Below are 19017 nucleotides of genomic sequence, written 5' to 3' on the forward strand. Positions count from 1 at the left end.
TAAAGTAAGCCTTAAATTAGCTTTAATGAATGTTATAAAGACATTTTCATTTACTCTTCATTTCCAGGTTGGTAGACTTAAAATTAAGATTAAAAATCTTAATGAGGTGTTAAGACTCAAGAGAGTTTTGAAACTAAGCTGCAACACAACCCTGATCGCAAAAGAGGCTTATGACAAAGCTGGACTGAATTCTTTGTTCCATAGCAGCATTATGTTGCTTGCATGAGTAACAGGGGTAACAGAGCAAAACAAAATAAAGAGCTGTACAGCATGGAAGCCCTTAAAAATTAAGTATGCGTGTAATGCTGGCCCCACAAAAAATGGACATTTAAAACACCAAAGCTACCTACAATAATGGAAAAATCTCTTGTAAGAACTACAACTCTGGGGAATGTTTCCTTAGAACTTTATTTCACATTACACAAATGTTCAGTGTTTGAGGTGAAGAATGTCTCCAGCAGTTTTCATCATAATAAAATACCTTCTAAAGTCACCAGGATCTCATGCTGATGTAACTCAGAGAACAGATCGACAGTCCACTAGTCCATTTTTTTTTAACAGACCTGTGGAACTGTGTATAATGTGTGTGCAATATAGTAACAATATTTTACTTTGGAAGAGGAAATTCAGACTTTGGATATGTTCCTTTTTTACGTAGCAGTTCTCCCACAACCAATCAATTACAAAAATACTTGTGTACATTTTGTGCCTTCATCTACATACCATATTCTGAATACTAGCTATTAATTTGCTTTTTAATTTTTGCCATGTATTTCTTGTTGCTATGCATATTCGACATCTTTAGTTTTAATTTAAGTGTCATGTACTTCTGTACAAATTCTTTTGTACAAAATATTTCCCAGTAATCCCAGAGTATTATTTTTCTATACACATGTATATATATGTAAGTATATTTATGTAAGTGGTTTTCACATCTCATAGCTGTTTGTGCCTCCCAGTATTCGAAGTTAACAAAGTTCAAGCGTTCTTCCAAAGTGAAATACTATTACTAAAAAGAAGTTAAATAAAAGTCATACATTCACAGATGTTTTAAGCCCTATTTACAAGCAGGACTAAGCATTAGCTCTATCAGTTTGCTAGCCTTCAGCTTTATTAATAATGCCATACTACTCAAAGGTATATAAATGCTGTTAGAAATGATTCTCTACAACCCTCTGGGCGATATCTAAAATCTTTAAGGTGCTAAAAGATCACAGAAGCTCAAAGTAATTACAACAAGAACAAACCATTTCAGTTTGCACAGATACAAAGTTTCACCTTAAAATGACAGTCCCCTAGAGCTACAGGATATTACTTGGGATAACTCTAGTTTACCATTAACACCTGCTCAGACGCCGGTCAACTTCCCAGTATGCTTTCATCATCACTTTCATTAAAACATTTCCCAAATGAAAATAAATCCTGTTGTCTGTCTCGGCTTTCACATGTCTTTCAGATTCTACTCACTTTGATTGGTAAACACTCGACTAGCCTATATGTTGTCTCGCTTTAGATCTGGGACTGAAAAGGAATCAAGACGACATCAAATCCAAAGACTAATCAGGAAAATCTCTCACTCTTTTTACTTTAACCCTCCACAACATGCAACTTTCTGAAATAAACACTTCTTCAATAATACCATAATCTCAACATTCAGCTATTCTTTGCTACAGTTGTTTTCTGTGGCGCTCAGAAACTTTCTGTAGAACTTCCTCTGTCTTAAAACTATCTATCTGAGAACCTACGAATCTCATTAATCGAATGTTTGATACATCACATTTAAAGAAATACTTTTTTTCACAATGATTTTTTTTAGGCCAAGTGAAGGGTTAAACCATTCAATAGTTAAAATAACTTTAAGTTACTTTTAATTATAAGTAACTTTGCAGCAGCAAAAATTGTCGCAGTAACTTGAAGTAACTTGTAAGATATAACCAACAGGGACTCCATCACTTGAACAGCTCTGCCCATCGTCAGTGATGCTTCAGTAGAAATGACCAAAATAATAAACATGGCTAATTTCATTGAAATACAGAAAAGCATCTCAACCAAAACACATTTTGAATTAGAAAAGACACTTTGACTAAATTCAAAACTCAAATTCATTCAAACCAAGAAAATGCAACAATCTGGCAGCATTTCTAACATCTAAAAATATAATATCGTAATAGCACTTTTAGAATAGGAGCCTGTCCTTGTCCTGTAACACTTTGTTACAGTGAAAGTTCACAACCTGCTATTAGGAGCCAGTCCCTAGATCAACCAAACACAGGAACACTTCAAAATATGGCACAAAACAACCAAAAAACTAAATTAAAGGTAGTTTTGAGAAAAAAATAGCAAAGTAAAAGAAGTCAGAGGCATCTTTCATAGGCAATGAAAAACCTAAAAATGTTAGCTATTCTTGATGAGTTAAGGAGATCTCAAACACTCAGGTAAGTACAGACAAAAACTTCTGTCATAAACTAGTCTATATTTTTCATACTCATATTCTCTCAGGTGTTTTCAGATGTTAAAGAGGTTCTGATTCTATTTTCATTTTAACTACTCCAAATTTAAATGGACTGAAATCAAATTTAAAACAGATCTCTACAATTACACCTTTTATAATTTGATTTAACATTTTATCAAGAAATATAATCTTTATTTGATTATTTAAAAAAAAAAAAAAAAACTCATGCGTGGGTTGTTTCCAGGAATCAACCTGAGGTTTGAAGACCTGACAAACCACAGAACGCAAGATTGCTGCTGTACGAATACAATTTTTACTCGATGATGGGAGCCGAGCGATCGTTGGTGACAGTTTTTCTGAGTCGGATGTGAGCAAACGGGTTGACCCTGTAAGCAGGAAAAATAAAATAAACATTACATAAAATGGGCACTCCAGAGGGTTTAATCATAAATGCTGTAATGGGAATAAAAGAATCAGGTGAAAAAAAACAGGAGTTGTAGTTGGTGCTAGCTGCTCTGTCATGCTTAATGAACTTAAAGCTACCGTCAGCATGCTAATATGATCACAATGGCAATGCTAACATGCTTATATTAAGCACTTTTAATTATTCACGTGTTCACCATAATAGTTCAGCGTGTTAGCATGGTAAGATTTCCGATGTAAAATACTGAGAACAGCTGAGTGTGCATTAATAATAATAGATTAGGAGTCAGGCGTAGATAATATTTCATTTAATTATCAATGGACCGTGAATACAGTAACAAATGTCATGGCCACCCATTTAATTTATTATTTTATTGAAATTTTTTAAAGTTAAAACAACTGACTTATACCAGTTGGCTGCCGTCAGACAACAGCTAATGTTAGCATCCAGCCAGTTCCTAGCTTACATTACTGTTAGCCAGAAAGAGGCTGATGACTCTACCTTTTAAAAGACATGTCTAGGAAAGAGATAGAAAGACTTAATATTTTAAAAGCAGATTAACAGATAGCCCTCAACTACCTTCAGAAAAACAGTTTATTTAAGAATTCAACCACCTCTTTGTTGAGATAACACTTTGCTAGCGTTTTCTATCGTATCCTTCCCATTGTAGTGTCGTGTGGCAAGACACTGTACCCTGGATTGCTCCCGCTGCTACGCCAGCGCCGCATGAATGTAGTAGTACTATTGGACAGTTTGGCACTTTATGAAGCAGCCTCTGCCATCAGTGTGTGAATGAGTGAATGTGACAAGAAGTGTAAAACTTATAGAAAAGTGTTACATAAGTCCAATTCTATTCCCATTTATCCTTTAAAACTTTCAAAAGCTAACAGCAACTCTGTAGCTAAAGGTAATATTAGCAAAGGAGTACTAAGAGTGTTGTTTGATGGTAGCTCACAGAAATCAGTACTTATGACATACGGCCAAATGTCCCTGCAAATTTTCACTTTTACTTGTTTTTCAGCCTATAATCATTAAAATGTCTGTCAGATTTCCTGTTTGATTTTTTTTTTGTCAGCTTTGTCAACAACCTGAAGCAACATCTCATCAACAATATAACAGTTGATTCCCATCCTAAGTCTGATTTCAGATGATTATATCCACATTGTGAATATGTTTAATTCCTGAAGAGAATCTTGTGGCAACCCATAGAACAGAGTAGTAGACCTAGCTAGCTTGACTTAAAAATAAATCAAGTCAAAAATGATAGTGAAGGAGCCAGTCATGGCCTTGTTGTCAGATCAGGCTCCATGTACAGAGGCGGTAATCCTCCAAGCGGTATAGGCTTGGGTTCAAGTCTGACCTGCAGCTCCTTTCCTGCATGGAATTTCCCTCTCTCATCAACCCTAACCCTAACCCTCATCAAATAAAGGCAAAAAGCCCAAATATAAATCTTTAAAGGAATATGTGGTTAGCAACAAATGCATCTTAAGATATCTCCTTCTAACCTGGTAAACAAATCTAAACTATCCCATCAACCAAAGATCACTGAAGAGATTAGAAATGTGACAAATACAGAGACAATAGGTAAAATAAAATGTGTGTAATTAAGACACTAATAGCTCATTTGCATAGCTAATTTTACCTGGTAGGGGATGGTGGTGGGGAGGCAAATGCTGAAGTAATCTGAAATGTAAAGAAGAGCACTATTACATTTCAAATCACAAATCATCTCTTTCTCCTCCATTAAGATGATCATTAAGATTAAGATGTTCAGCAAGATGAACTAATTATCAGAAAATCTTCCTTCTGACCCTGTTGCTGTCGGCCATGCTGTACGGGCGCGGGCGGAAGGTGCTGACCCTCTGGGGAGGAAGAGACCGCTCCTCCTCTGACTCTGGTGTGAGGGCTGCAGGACCCTGAGACCCAAGCTTGTCGAGCTGGCCCGTGCTGTTGCTGTTAGCCTTGGAGAGGAAGAGGGAGCTAAAAGGAAGATCACGAACAGACGGGGAAAGGGGATAGAGGAAAAAATAGAAAAGAAACATGATGATTTGGGAGCATTGTTTTATCAACAAAAGTGGGTAACATACTGCTGTTTATGAGCTCAATTTCACTCTGTGCTTCTGGCATGATACATGTTTTAATACTGAGAATACAGACGAACATTGTCACATTTATCTCAACTTGAAAATTACCTTTTTTTTCTTTGAGTCAACCAATGCTATTACTTCCTACAATATAAGGTCTGCTGATCTACTTAGTTTTAAAACAGCTAGAATTATAAGAATGGATGTTTCTTTTATAAACAGTTTATCTACCACTTTAAGAGGACAACAATTATTTCTCCCTTGACTTACCTCTCGAGGTGATCCATCACATTGTGCTGTGGCTGAGTGTAGGAAAAAGGGAACCAGCCTTTCCTGTCAAAGAAAATTTCACTTTAAGTAACCTCAGCAAGACATTCAACTGAGTTCTTCAAGCAGCAAACAAGTGTGTATCGTCTACATTGTTCTCACAGTAATCTACAAAAGAAAAAGAGGATGAAGGGAAGTGCTTTCTCTGACCTTTTGGTTATTGTTACGCCTTAACATGATCATGTCCTCATCTAATAGCGTTGAGATTATTCAGTCTGTGCATACTAACAGTGTTAAACCTAATAAGACTCTGTCTAGTCACCAGCCAGTCATTCAATGCATCTCTCTTTTATACACTTCAGAAAATTCTCCTTCAGTGTGTGATCTGTAAAACATACCGTCCAGTTCGTTCATTTTGACCGTAGTGCCATCCGTCTCTGGCCTCAGATATGAGCAGGGTGATGCTGTCACCCTGCTGGAAGTGCAGCAAGCAAGCTCCGCCAATGCCGCCACCACCGCCCTCTGACTCCCCAGGGGAGTGGGCAAACAAGGCTTCAACACGTGTAGGACCAGACAAAGGCATAATCCTAGGGAGACTGGAGCCTTGGTAGAGGAGAAAAAAAGAATGTCATAATCCTATTTTTATCTTCATGAATCAAAGTCTCAATAATTATGCTATTTTTCCTTGGAATGTTTTTTAATCAAAAGCCTTTAGATTATTTTTATACTGAGCGAGTGTCTCCATACATAGAAGTCTTCATTGTTTACTGCAGTAGCCACCAGTCTCAGGTTTCGTTAGCATTGAAAGCCTACAGACGAGGGATTCTGAATGATGGATGTTATTGTTCAGTGATTACTTTCTAACAGCTGTACTAGCACTATATTAACTTACTGCTAATGCAAACACATCATTTCCTACAGCTGCTGCTTGACAATAACAGCTCTTTCCGCTAGCGCACTATCTGTTAACAGTTCAGGATGAAATGGGGAAAGGATCGCCCAGAGTGTGCTGTTTCATGAAGAGCTGCAGCTGGAGGTCAAGAGCTTACTAGTCACCACGGTAACCAACTTTTTAAACTAGCTCTGCTGCAGTTACTCAAAGGCACCTATGTGTCTGAAGCATGACATCAGAGTATGAGTTCAATTATTTTTGATAGAATTCTTTATTACATTTTTTAGCTCGCTTGGCTGCACTGTGGACTGATTCACCAGTTTAATGTTGGCCACACATTTGTTGTAACCACGTGACCATATTATCCATAAAACAGGAGAAATCTTAACAAATGTATTACTGACTATATATAATTCTAGACATTCAAATATAGGGAGAAGATTTCTCCATTCTTACCCTGAAAGCCTCCGAGCCTCATTTCACTGTTGGGTTTCCTCGGCAGTGGCAGTGTTGCTGTTGCACTCATGTCAGAAGTCTTCATCCAGGGAATGTGTGACGGCGATGAAGTGTTGCTCCCTCCTGGTCCCACCTGTTGGTGCAGGAGCTGCACAGGAGTCATGGCCCTGGAAAGAGGAGCACTGTGGGGCAGTGGAGGACTGTGAGGAGCACTGTGGGTGATGGGGAGGGTCATGCCATGCAAGGAGCCGCTGGTCGGGGAAATCTGGCTGAGTGACATCACAGTGGATGGGATGAGGCTCGGGGAGAGGTTGGTGGTGTTGGTGGTCATTAGTTGGGGGCCTTGCTGGCCAGAGCTGCTGGATGGGGTGGGAGTGGATGCAGCTGGGCTGGGGCTGCCGCTGGTGCTGCTTTCAGGGAGGAGGCTGGCTGATGTATCGAGGGGAGTGCTGCTGTGCTGAGGAGACGCTCCCTGTGATGAACCTCCGGCTGCTCCCCCAGAGGAGAAGGAGCAGAAAGTCTGAGGGGAGCCCTGAGGTGGACAGGTTTCACTCTGAGAGGAGGAAGGGAGCTGGCGTTGCTGCTGGGAGCGACTGGAGTCTCCATTCAACATAGTCGGGATCTCTAGCAGAGAGAGCCTCTGAAAAAAACAAAACAAGGACTGTTAACCACCAAAAAATACAAGTTACTGATAAAACTTTGACCGAAACACCGGAGACTGGTGACTTCACTTTACTTCAGCTCTTTGACTTGGAAGGACTTCATATACCTCTTAACATCGTCACATAAGCATTTATAGCAGGCTTTCCCAACCTTTCGGTCATGACCCCACGTGGGGTCACATGAAATTTTGATTTACTGATCAATAACAAATATATTGTATATTGAAATATATTGAACACACATTACTGTGGGCCATAGCCAAAACAAGAAACTTGTCATCCACTGTGCAGAAATGTTATCCCGGCATTTCTTCCTTGGTCCACAGTATTATACACAAAAAAGCCTAAATGTGGTCAAAATGAATGTTTACTTGCAACACAGTAGGGTTTATACACCTGCATGTTCTTTTAAAAATCCATAAACTATCACTCATGTATTAACATACTTAATATGTACTTAACAAACAAAATGCATGTCTGGGTTTATCCAAGGAGGTCTTGATAGCGTTTTAAAATAACAACTGGCAACATAATCATTCTGGGAAATCCAACAAAAGGGAGGCCCAGATTTGGAGCTTAAACTTCTAAAAGTGATCAACTCAACCCAAACCAAAGTAAATACCTGAACACATAAAAATAACAATAATCTGACCTGTTCAGGCTGAGCAGAGCCTAGCTTGGTGTGGCGGAGTACCTCGGCTATCCCAGCAGCACCTGAGCTTTGAGGCGCAGTGTGGCGCAGCAGATTCAGAGCTCGCTCTGGTAGTCTTGTGGGCTGAGAACAGGACAGCTGCCATGATGACAGTTTCTGCGACAGAAGCTCTCTCACCTGGATTGAAAGAAGGCACAGCATTGAGTAAACCACAACAGTGTTAAAGGATGAGGCCGGATTTATTCAATGCTTTTGCTTTTTTCAAATAACCAAAAAAATTGTCAATGCACTGGTTCAATTTTCAACTTCATTTTTTATATTACAAACACATACTTCTTAAAACAGCTGGGCACACAAGTGTTCAACACGTTTAATAGAAACAGAAGGACAAAATTGGGTTATATTTTCCATTTCCAGCAGCAGAGGAACACATGTAGTGAATATTTAGATGTTCAAACTGAGATCAAAAGAACACAAACAACAGAGTCTCTGTTCATATAGTAAAGGATCATGTCCACCAGTGCAACACTGAGGCTCATAATGTGTTTCTAGAAAACAATGAAGGTCTCCTGCACAGAGGAATTAGCTTTTTCAGAGTTTGATTGCGCATACGTTTTTGTAGGATTAACTGTTATTTGGGTTTATATTGCCAACATTTACCACATGAGAGCTAAAACGATGACAAATTACAAATAAGAAAATGTGAGCCCATTACCTTAGAGTGGTAGCTGATGAGCAGTTTGGTTACGCAACACTGTCTGTCGACCAGGAAGCAGTATCGTCTCCTTTCTTCAGTGAGCGCAGACTTGTAACCCGTGGCAACCATCGCATCCAGCTCACCTTGACGACGACTCATCAACTCCACAAACTGTGGAAAAAGTCAGGGAAAATCTTGGATCCAAATCGTATGCACTCAAGACAGGGTGACCTTCAATGCTCTTTGTAAGAGGAATAACACAAGGTCACAAAACCTCTAATGCCCTCGTGAACTTTTCTTCTCACAAAACCCGCAAGCTCAATCTCAATTCTCATTTTCACTTTCCAAAGTGGCTAAATCAGTTCATCCTCTTATGTCATTCCTATTTCCTCCAGGAATATGTTTGCCCACTAAGTTGCTTGTTTTCTGAAAATCAGCTGAGGCAGATTGCTCTTTAATCTTATTCACACCAGCCTATTTCTTACACAAATGCTCACATAACCTCCGTTTTTAATCTTCTATAATGCCGAGTTAGATGATCCATTTGTTTGGAGGATTTCTGTTTCTCAAAATATAAATGATCTGACTAACTTAAGCTTGCGTGTTTTCATATTTGATTTCCTCCTCGTTCATTACGCATGTTTGTTTTTCATCGCTGGGTTTGAACTCACCTGCATCTCTCGGTCTCCATATTTGTTTGGGTGTCGACTGCCCTGGCTCTTCCTGCGGAGCTTCTTCAGCTGGGACTGGCAGCGCTCGATAGACTCAGACTTAGACCTCCGCTCACTCTGATACTTCTTCAGGGTGGCCTTGTGGGAAATTTTTGTGTTTTTTAAATGACATCGAGCAAAATAATGGAAGATGTAGTGCTGTTGTGCTTAATATCAGCAATGCTGTTTTTTTTTTTTTTCGGTCAGTGACACAACACTGCACCCATGCTGACATTCAGTACAACAGCACAACCTTCAGTGTGATATAGCTTTAATTAGTCAGTCATAAACAATATTTTTTTTTTACTTAATTTGGCTCCACAAACACAGCTAGTTCAGGAACACAAACACTGTCCTGAACACTTGCTACATTTTGTGCATCTACACATTTAAATTCATACTTGATTCATTGATGAAATGCAAAGTTTGCTAAGATCTACACAATGACCATTTGCTGTAATGTCAATACAAAGTATGCAGAACACCTGAAGTGAAGTAATACATTCATTTAAAAGTCCCAGTGCTGTTGTACATTATATCTACATCAGCGCTCCTGGAATGCTAACTAACTAACATGGTCAGAACTTAGTGTTTTCTAATACCTTTTAAATGAAACTAGGTTTATTGAGTTCATATCTATTGTATCGCTTGTATGTGACTGTTTAATTTAATTTTCACAGTTTTAATCATCACAATGAATCACATTTTACACATTCTTCTGGTTTGCATCATAATTTACATAATAATTAAAATCACTCCGCCTCACACTGTCTTTGCTTCTGGTCAATTGAATTAAAAAGAAGTGGTGGATCAACATAAACTTACTGTGAGGTATTTAATATCCAGTTCCAGCTTCTGCTCCAACTGGGCAAGCAGTTCAGAGTGAAACAACTTCAACTGGTGATTAAAAACAACAATCAAGACTTAGCAATTAGACCAACGTATGCTGACACTGCAACATTAACATGATAGTGGACTGTACTAAAGAAAGCTTATTATTGTTGCTGTATTATAATAGAAAACTGCACTCTTTCTGATCACTTCAATAGCATTATATCATTTGCACAGAGCATCTTAGCGCAGTCTTACCACATCTTCCAGCTGCACCTGAATCTGTCTGTGCACCTCGGCCATCTGAAACAATGTGTCTCCTGTGTAGAAATGTTATAAATGATTTAGATATAAGAAGTAATCAGTTGCTTTTATTCAAATCTGTGTTCTTATCTTGACCATTATGAACGGCAATCGACAGCCACAACCATGCAAACAACACACGAGCAGTAATGTCTTTAAACTTTTCTGTTTTCACACAGTTTCTCATTTACAAAGCGGCAGTCAGCTGTGAGTGCCTCCCTCGGTCACACAGCGCTGTAGTATGTGGTGGCTGGCATCTCGCCCTCCGACTCTCCTGCCTGCCTCCCCCGCTGTTTTCAGCATTACAATGAGATCATGTGGTGTTGTTAATCTCCCAACAATGACCCTACTCTCTCCATTTCCCTCTGTTCTCGCTCCCTCTCTCTGTCTCTACATTTCCTTCTCCCCTCTCGTCTTCCTCTGCTCCCTCACTAACACATAAGCAGACTGTTTTCATCCTCTCCTGCAGCTGTCAAGTCCACTCTCTTCACTTTATTAGGTGCCATTGCAGATTTATTCTTAATTTCTCCCTCACTTCCCTCACTCACCCAGCTCTTTGGAGCCTTGGCTGTCACTTGCCAGTTCTCCCAGTTTCACCAGAGCATCAAAGTACCCCTTGGCAGCCACAGTTACTCCTGAAAGAGAGTTCATGTTAGGGGACATACACCTTTAAAGTGATTGTGTAACGTAACATATAACCCTGCTAAGAGGAGAAAAAATGAAAGGCCTGTGTTTGGCTAACCTGTCAGGGCTCTCTCATAGTGTTTCCCCATAGTAACAAAGTTCTTCAGACTGGGATTAAACTGGTCCAGAATCCCCTGTTGGCAACAATAAGAGGACATTTTAATCATTTCACAATACAATGAATTGTGTAAGATTTTGCTTGCGATGAAAATATCTCCCAAATCTCTCACACTGTGATGGGGCTCACTGCCAGGGCGCTTTAGAGTCTTACCTTGTAGACATTTTCCGTCATCTTGTTAACTTCTTCTGTTCGAGACATTTTGCTTCTCTTGGGTAGGACCGACCTCTTTGTGTGTTTGTGTTGTTTTTTCCTTTTGTTGGTCAGGGCGCTACTCTTGACAGCAAACAGAAATCCACTAAAAGAGAAACAACGTAACAACGTTTTCACAATGACTCTTCACTTTGGACTGCAAAGGTCAAAGCACTTATGGTGTGATTATTTTTTTTCTCTTTAATGATTTTTTGGAAGGAAATTTCAGCGCTATCTGAAAGTTCAGCACTGAAAGGACAGACAGGAAACAGAGGGGAAGACCAAAAGCAACGAGGGTAACAAAAGGTGCTCTTATTTATTTGTTTTTAACTTCACCTGAGCTGAAACTATTCTCATTAATAAAATGAAAACACAAACAAGTATTTTGATGATCGAAAACACCAAACATTCACTTTTTCCTTGCATCTTGCGTCAGAATTTGCTGCTTTTTCTGATGCTGACACTTCATTGAACATATTTGGGTTTTGGACTGACTGTCCGACAAGACAAGGAACTACAAGATGCCATCTTGTGCCCTGATGAGTAATAATTGAAATGTAATGATTTCCTGTTATTTAAAGACAAAACCTTTATGTGATTAATCAGGACATGACAAAACTGTAAGGTTGTGTCCTTGGTCCATGTGCAGAAAAACCCCCAAAACAACTGTCCTGTAAAATAATAATAATCTAAGCAATGTAACTTACTGGAATCGTGTCGGTCTTTTTTAAAGAACTGTGAGCTGACATCTGTTGAGTAACATCAGCCCACTTTGAGGCACTAAAAGTGTGAGATTACCATAAACATTTAAGGTTTAGGACTTTTAAGGCCATTCAACAAGTGCCGAGGATGTCAGAGCTGCCTTGGGTTTTGTCTGAGGGCAGCACTGTTATTTTCTCACGACTCTACCCCCCTGTCTAAGCCTGCCAGTTTCTACATTATCGCCTCACAACATTACGGCAACCCAAATATTTCTCCAAGATTGGAGTGCCAGAAGAGTTATACCATTTCAGATAAGAACAATGGTCTCCTCGAGAGTGAGACGCAGGTGTCAAAGTGCTGAATAAACACGCGACGAGGATGTTTCCTCAGCAGAGGGGACGATCAAGGGGGGACTGATCTGGGGTCAAAGGATTTCCAGTCGCGGATTTGATAGCAAAATCCTCATTCCCTGTTTTCCCACTGCAGCCCTCCTTTGTTATCACAGCAAGATTACAGAGAAAACGGTGACCCAGATCAACTAATGGTATATGACACAAAGAAAACATTTCCAGGCTCTTGCTCATTAGGGCCACCCTGGTGTAGTCTGTCATCTGACTGAGAAGCACTCTGCTGTTCTGCAGATACTTTTTTTTAATTTGAAAGCTTTACAACGATGCACATTGTTCAGAGGACGGAGTACAAAACCTAATATGAATAAAGCATGTATGTTTACTTTCTCAGTTTGGTGTTGTTTTAATTCAAAATCATTGAATACAGTGATAAAGTGTTGTTTGTTTCAGGATGCAACAGGAACAGTCTGCAGGTGGTTGGGGATACAGAAGGTGCATTCATGTGGTTTGGCCTCTTAAAATGTCTTCAAATAGTTTGGTTGAAACCAACAAATGTCACTAGGGCAGCTTAGAATAGTTTTTCTAAATAATCTTCAACTCATTTGAATGCTTACTCTTTTTGATTTGTCTTTTTAGGCAACAATAAATCCAAATTCTGCTTTGCTCTCCTGATAGGAGTCATAGATGTCCTTCTCTATTCAAATGATAAATACTTTTTTGTGTTTTGGACCAATTTACCATTTTAGACATTTTCATCCATTTTCGGACATTTCCCATTTGCAGTCTTAATGTCACTGCAGTGTTTTTAATCCCTCAAAAAAAAAGCCTGGCAAGTGAGGCACCAAAGAGAAAATGAAGCTCGGAAGATTCATATAAGACTTCTAATTAAAATGATTTTGTCTTGTGTCATGCATTCACTCCCCACATTAACCTAAAGATCAATTAATGGTGTAACAGTACAGTTAAACAGTACTTCACTGCCAAATGAGCTTTTCTTCCACAACATCATCTAATTTGAAAAAAATACTTTTGCGTGACTGAGGGCAAAAAATAATTGAGAAGAAAGGATGAGTACAAAGTTTCTGTAAATAGAGACATGAATAAGTTGCAGAGTGAATGTTTCCCTGAGTGTTAAAATGGAAACAGCCTTTTGCCCACTCAGTACAGTTCACAGTTCAACAGCTACCTGTTGAGCTCCATTAAAAAAAAAAAAATCAGCAACAAGAAATTCAGCTACTTTCTATAAAAAAAGTTACATACCTTTTCAGATGTCATTGTGGGGAGCGATAAAGGCTTCCTGCTTCTTTGAGTGTTAAATGAAGAGTACAACACCCCCTCCTTTCTTCCTATTAGGCTACTCTCCCTCTCCGTTAGTTAGTGGGGGGTTGTCTCATCCAGCAGAGCACTAAATCTCAGCTCCCCTCCACCCCTTTTTCACATGGCCCTCTCTCTCTCTCTTCTTTTTTCTCCCCCCTCTCTCTCTTTCACACACACACACTTCCTCCCTCTTTCTGCCTCTCTTTACTCCCAGGAATCGGGGTCAGATATTTGGTGCCGTTCAGTACCTCTCCACATTACTGAGCCGATTACCAACATGCCTTCACGCCCGCAGAAAAACCGACCACCGACTATAGCCCCCGCCCTGAACAAGCAGCTCCCAGAGCAGTCAGCCTCGCGCTCAGTGTCCGCCTCCCTCTGCCTCTCTCTCTGTCACTCGGGCAGAATAACAATGAGCTAACGGGACCCCGTCTGAATAGAAGCAGGAGGAGAATAATGACTTGAACTTTTTAAGCCACAGCACAGGCAAAGGCCTATCACTGGCCTACATACACCCGGATCATCACCATGTCCCTACTCCCCATTCTCAGAGGGGGGACAGGAGAGGAGGAGGCCCTGCAGGACCCATCTTCATTAACTGATATAAATACTTTAATTTACTGCAGATTATGTGTTTTATTAATGGAAGACATAAAGGTGATTGGGGGATAAATTGACAGGGAAAGTCCATTTGTTGTTTTTTACAGTCTGGAAAGCAAAAAAAACAACAATTTAGTAAGTAATCCAGTACAATTTAAAGTACTTTTACTTGTACTCAATGATGACTTTCCATTCTACAAATTATTTTACTACACTTCATGTGTTTGAAAGTTACAGCTCCAACTTTGCATATCCAGGTAATAGAAATTATAAATCCAATAATATAATCAATTTAACTATTGTTATGGGTTAAACTGACCAGCGGTACATAAAGGTATTAAAATTACACCCCCTTTGTAGCTGCAACATTAAACACATGAACACATTTAAAATGATTATCCAATACTGGCTACAATATTTTTAACGTTTGTTCTTCTTAGTTATACTTTGAACTTTAAGTATTATTTCTAACTTTTCTGGGGATTCATTTGTGATGGGAAGTTTTGCAATTTCGTATCATTACTTTTCGGTGAAATATATAAATACTTGCCATTTGTTGTTGCCACGTTTATTACACAGTGGTGGATAGTTGCTGTCGTAAATGAACTGAAGCTCAAGTGTGATGTACTTTATCAAGACTGTCAACAAGGTTTTAGAGGTCATGAAGGCCCCAGCACATCCTCCAAAAAATATTTGACTGGAAAACTCAAGTTCTCTTTTAATAATAACCCTGTGTGTCATATTATTATTATTACATTATGTTTCAGAGACTGAATGAGCTTTAGATGCAAAGTTAATTAATAGTAGAAATACTTAAGTGTCCAATTCATTCCGCTGCTACAATTTTAAGTTGCAGCCGAATTGATAATACATCACTGATAATAATTTAAAAATAATTTAAAATGTGACAGAAACAGGTGTCATCATACACACTAAGCCTTCTTACTTTTCATAGCCTATTTTAGATCGACTAAAATGTTAATTCTCATGTACTTAGGAACTTTAATACAGAAATTGTGGTTCAGTGTATTTTAAGCACTATTTCTGTGCTTTGCTGCATTTATCCCCTTTCACCACTAGAGGTCAGAAGAAAGCCAAACATGTGGACAGCCCTGTGATGACTAAAAATACCTTGTTGGCATCATGTCACCTGTGGAGAGGTTAGATGTAACGGACTGCACTTGAAAAAGTACTAATGCAATCAATTTAAACAAGTTCATGAACTCCCCAAGAGGAAATCTGTTTGGAGCAATTATAGTTCAGTAAAAACTGTTTTGACATGCAGTTTGCTTCTTTGCACATATCATTGTGAAGGTGTCACTTTTGTCTCTGCCTCATTTAATGACATATGTCACAATTTTCCAGAATTTTAAAATCCAAGATATCAATTGATTATTGGAGAAGATAAGAAGCTGATAAATCCACAATGAATAAAACATTAATTGCAGTCCTGTAGTACAAACTACAATAAGAATAAAATCATCAAATCAAAAGCTCTATTTTAATAAGCGCAAGAGAAACCATAATCTTAAAAATACGGAACAGCTGCTTTGAGTAATTCATTCATTCAAAAAATTATATTATTAAAAATAATAATTAGTAATACTTAAATTTAACTTTTCCTGAACATACCGACATATTACAGCTAAAATAAAAAATGGAAACATTCTCCACCACCTTGCAGTAGGAGGTTCTTCCCTAAAGGTAAGAAAAGTGTGACATCACTTTGCTGCAGTAACTTGTATGGCTGAGCCGCCACAGAGTTACACAGAACTTATCTGTAAATCTGTGCCTTTAAGACCAAAAGCAGGTAGCAAAGTCACAAATAATAAAAGGTTGATCAACTTATAGGTCACATTTTATGTAAAATATAGTTCACCATGTTTTTAGAACACTAATGTGTATCTCTAGTCTGTCTACAACCCCCCAATAATGAGAAAAGACCATCCTCTCTGTCTTTTGCCTGCTCCACTTTTTTTTTAGAAAATGTGTACTCAAAAAGGCTGTTTGGATGTTTTTTCGTTGTGACATCACAAAGGGTAGTAACCCCTCCCCCAGGTGGGTGACACTCCTACAGCTAGGTGTTTGTTGTCCCTCTGAGTCTGCCTTCTCACCATAAACAATTGGGCATGGTGCAAGAAAGCCTAAGCCCCATCCCCTTCCAGAGAGGGGCGTGGTCAAACAGCTTACATGCATTTAAAGCTACAGACACAGAAACAGCCTATTCTGAACAGGGCTGGAATAGAGAGGTTTATGGGCATGATGAAATACAGGACCAGAGTGGAATTAAAGCAAGAAACATCACAGACATGTTTTGGGGAACTCTGAGACTGACTTCAAAGGAGTATCATATGTGACCTTTAAACTTGATATTGTCAACAAACCTGATAAATAAAACTTTAAGCACAGCTCTCATGTCAACAACCTCCATTATGTATATTGTTAAACCCTCTCCTCTGTTCAGACCTTACCTCATCACTGCAGCATAAGGCCTCTCAAAATGCTACTTAAATGTCTTTCCCACTACTGGACAACCAAAATCACGTATGACAAAAAAAAACAGATAAACATGTGTTTACTCAGCAGTAGAAGGCTGTCTGACTCTGGGTCCATCTTTTCTCCGTTCAGAAGACATGATGTCATCTCTTTCCATCATCCGAGGAGCTTCCAGTTTGGCCGTCATAACAGACGAGTGGGCTGAGCTTTGTTGTGTTCTGGATCATTTCATTCTGTGTGGAGGGAACAATTGAATCATCTGTGGTCTTGTTTCCTTGGACCTGATCCGTAAAGCTCTTTCAGACGCTTCGCTTCCTCTGGACCTAATTCACTCCTGATAAGTAGATTGAAAGACAGGAGAACTTGGCTCACACTGACTTAGGTAACAATAAGCATGACTCATGCACAGACCTCTCCAATCTAGACATCTCTATACCTTCATATTGTGACACGCAGGTGTAATCAAACACCCCTGAAACACAGACATGCTGAACATGTATTTATGTATTTAAAGAATGTATCTTTCTTATTATCTTCTGAAAGTTTACTGGTAATAGATGTCCATATTAAGCTCTTTTACATTTAACCCAAATGACAAATAAGATACAGTTAAAGGAAGATTTCAATCATTTCAGAAAAGGTGAATGTACAGAAATCATTTGAACATTCAGTGTAAAACCATCAAGACGGGAAGTTTTTTGCTCTTTGAAATTTCATGTTGCTACAAACATGCCACATATATTTAATTTTTATCTAAAAAATATACGAAATAACCTGATTATTAATATGTTTTCTTTAGTAAAAACTATTTGTCCAAAAACATTATTTTCAAAAGGGTCAAAACTATATGATCTGCTTAAATGCCCAAACTCAATCTATAAATACCAATCTAAGACTACTCCAACACAGTGTACACTGTCTCAAACCCTGTTGAATAAATGTCATCTCTGTATCCCCGATTTATGTAAATACAGAATAAAAGGCACATATTTCATTGCCTATCAATGTGCTCAATTATCAAAGCATTCTGGAGGTTCTGGATATTTTTTGTCCTTGCATGTATAATATTGAAAGTTTGCCCCAAACTATGTATCTGTGGAGTTTTTCCTGCAAACTGTAAAATTAGCAAAACGGATATGAGAATTTATATCTTTTTTTTTTAGACAAGCAAAGATACTAAAGCCATCTATTGTAAATCAGTCAATAGACCAAGCCTACAGACTTTGCTCAAGGGTTTATGACACTCTGAGAAAACCTACACGGACCAATAACTGAGAATACTTCATCTGTTAGAAAATATGTAATTTTTTTCAAAATCCAGGTTGTCTTGAATGTTTACGTTTCTGTAAACGTTTGTCTCAGTGTGCTCATGCTAATGTTGCTGTAGTCTGACAGGAGGAAACAAGTGGCAGAAGTTTGAAATAAAAGAAGAAGTTACTTAAAGATGTCAAAATAAGTTTTTTTTACTCCAGTATCACATTATCCCGTTGCTCATCCATCACCATGCTCTGTACTGTTGCACTTATTGTTCTGTAAATCTAGGACATTAAGTCTGATATTATGGATGTTAAAATCAGATAACCTGACTCCCAGCAGAGCATAATGACAGAGGGCGGACATGTGTCATTGTGTCTGAACTTGTTCTCTAATGTTTCTGTGTAAGTACATGTGCTAGATCCTGTTATCAACATGCCCACTTCATTGTTTGTGTGTGGTGTGATTTTCTCTGACCTTAAAGGAACCATCTGCTGTCACTGCTGCTCTGGCTCTCAGTCAAACGGGAAGAGACAAGTCACTAATCTAGGCCAATTACTCACATGTAGAGATCTAGGTGAGCTGTTTGACGTCGCACAGGAGGACATGAGCCAGCGATTGTTTCCTGGTAGACAGGAGAATCAATTAGAGGTCAATTTTTTTTAAAGAAAACTTTTCTTATGTATCAGCATTATTTCAAGTACATTTCCGTAGTAATAAAGATGGTGGAGGCGTGAGCAAGAAGTGAAAAAGTCAAAAACAGTAGGACAGTAAAAGAGGTGTGGTCTTCCAAGAAAAACACAACAGAGCTGATGAAGGGGAGGGGAGTTAAGTAGAGACAATGAAGAAGGGATAGAGGCATTGAGCTAAAGCT

General features: G+C 38.8%; 1 protein-coding gene across 2 annotated transcripts; it reads right to left on the reverse strand.

Annotated features, from left to right (window-relative positions):
* Window positions 1-389: 389 nt before the first annotated feature.
* On the reverse strand, window positions 390-17123 carry zgc:158689 (uncharacterized protein LOC791177 homolog). Of its 2 annotated transcripts, none has more exons than XM_061050430.1 (15): window positions 16973-17123; window positions 11386-11530; window positions 11173-11248; window positions 10979-11065; window positions 10386-10447; window positions 10122-10193; window positions 9258-9395; window positions 8605-8757; window positions 7890-8066; window positions 6576-7215; window positions 5626-5830; window positions 5231-5293; window positions 4688-4856; window positions 4519-4559; window positions 390-2838 (listed from the first exon to the last, which is right to left on the reverse strand). In XM_061050430.1, the coding sequence occupies exons 1-15, from the start codon at window positions 17074-17076 to the stop codon at window positions 2766-2768; spliced, it is 2205 nt and encodes a 734-aa protein (XP_060906413.1). In that variant the 5' UTR covers window positions 17077-17123; the 3' UTR covers window positions 390-2765. The 2 variants fall into 2 exon arrangements, with proteins under 2 accessions (XP_060906413.1, XP_060906414.1); XM_061050431.1 differs by lacking the exon at window positions 16973-17123 and adding an exon at window positions 13737-14227.
* Window positions 17124-19017: the final 1894 nt, after the last annotated feature.

This window comes from Labrus mixtus, chromosome 11 (genome assembly GCF_963584025.1).
Source record: "Labrus mixtus chromosome 11, fLabMix1.1, whole genome shotgun sequence".
Classification (NCBI taxonomy): domain Eukaryota; kingdom Metazoa; phylum Chordata; class Actinopteri; order Labriformes; family Labridae; genus Labrus; species Labrus mixtus.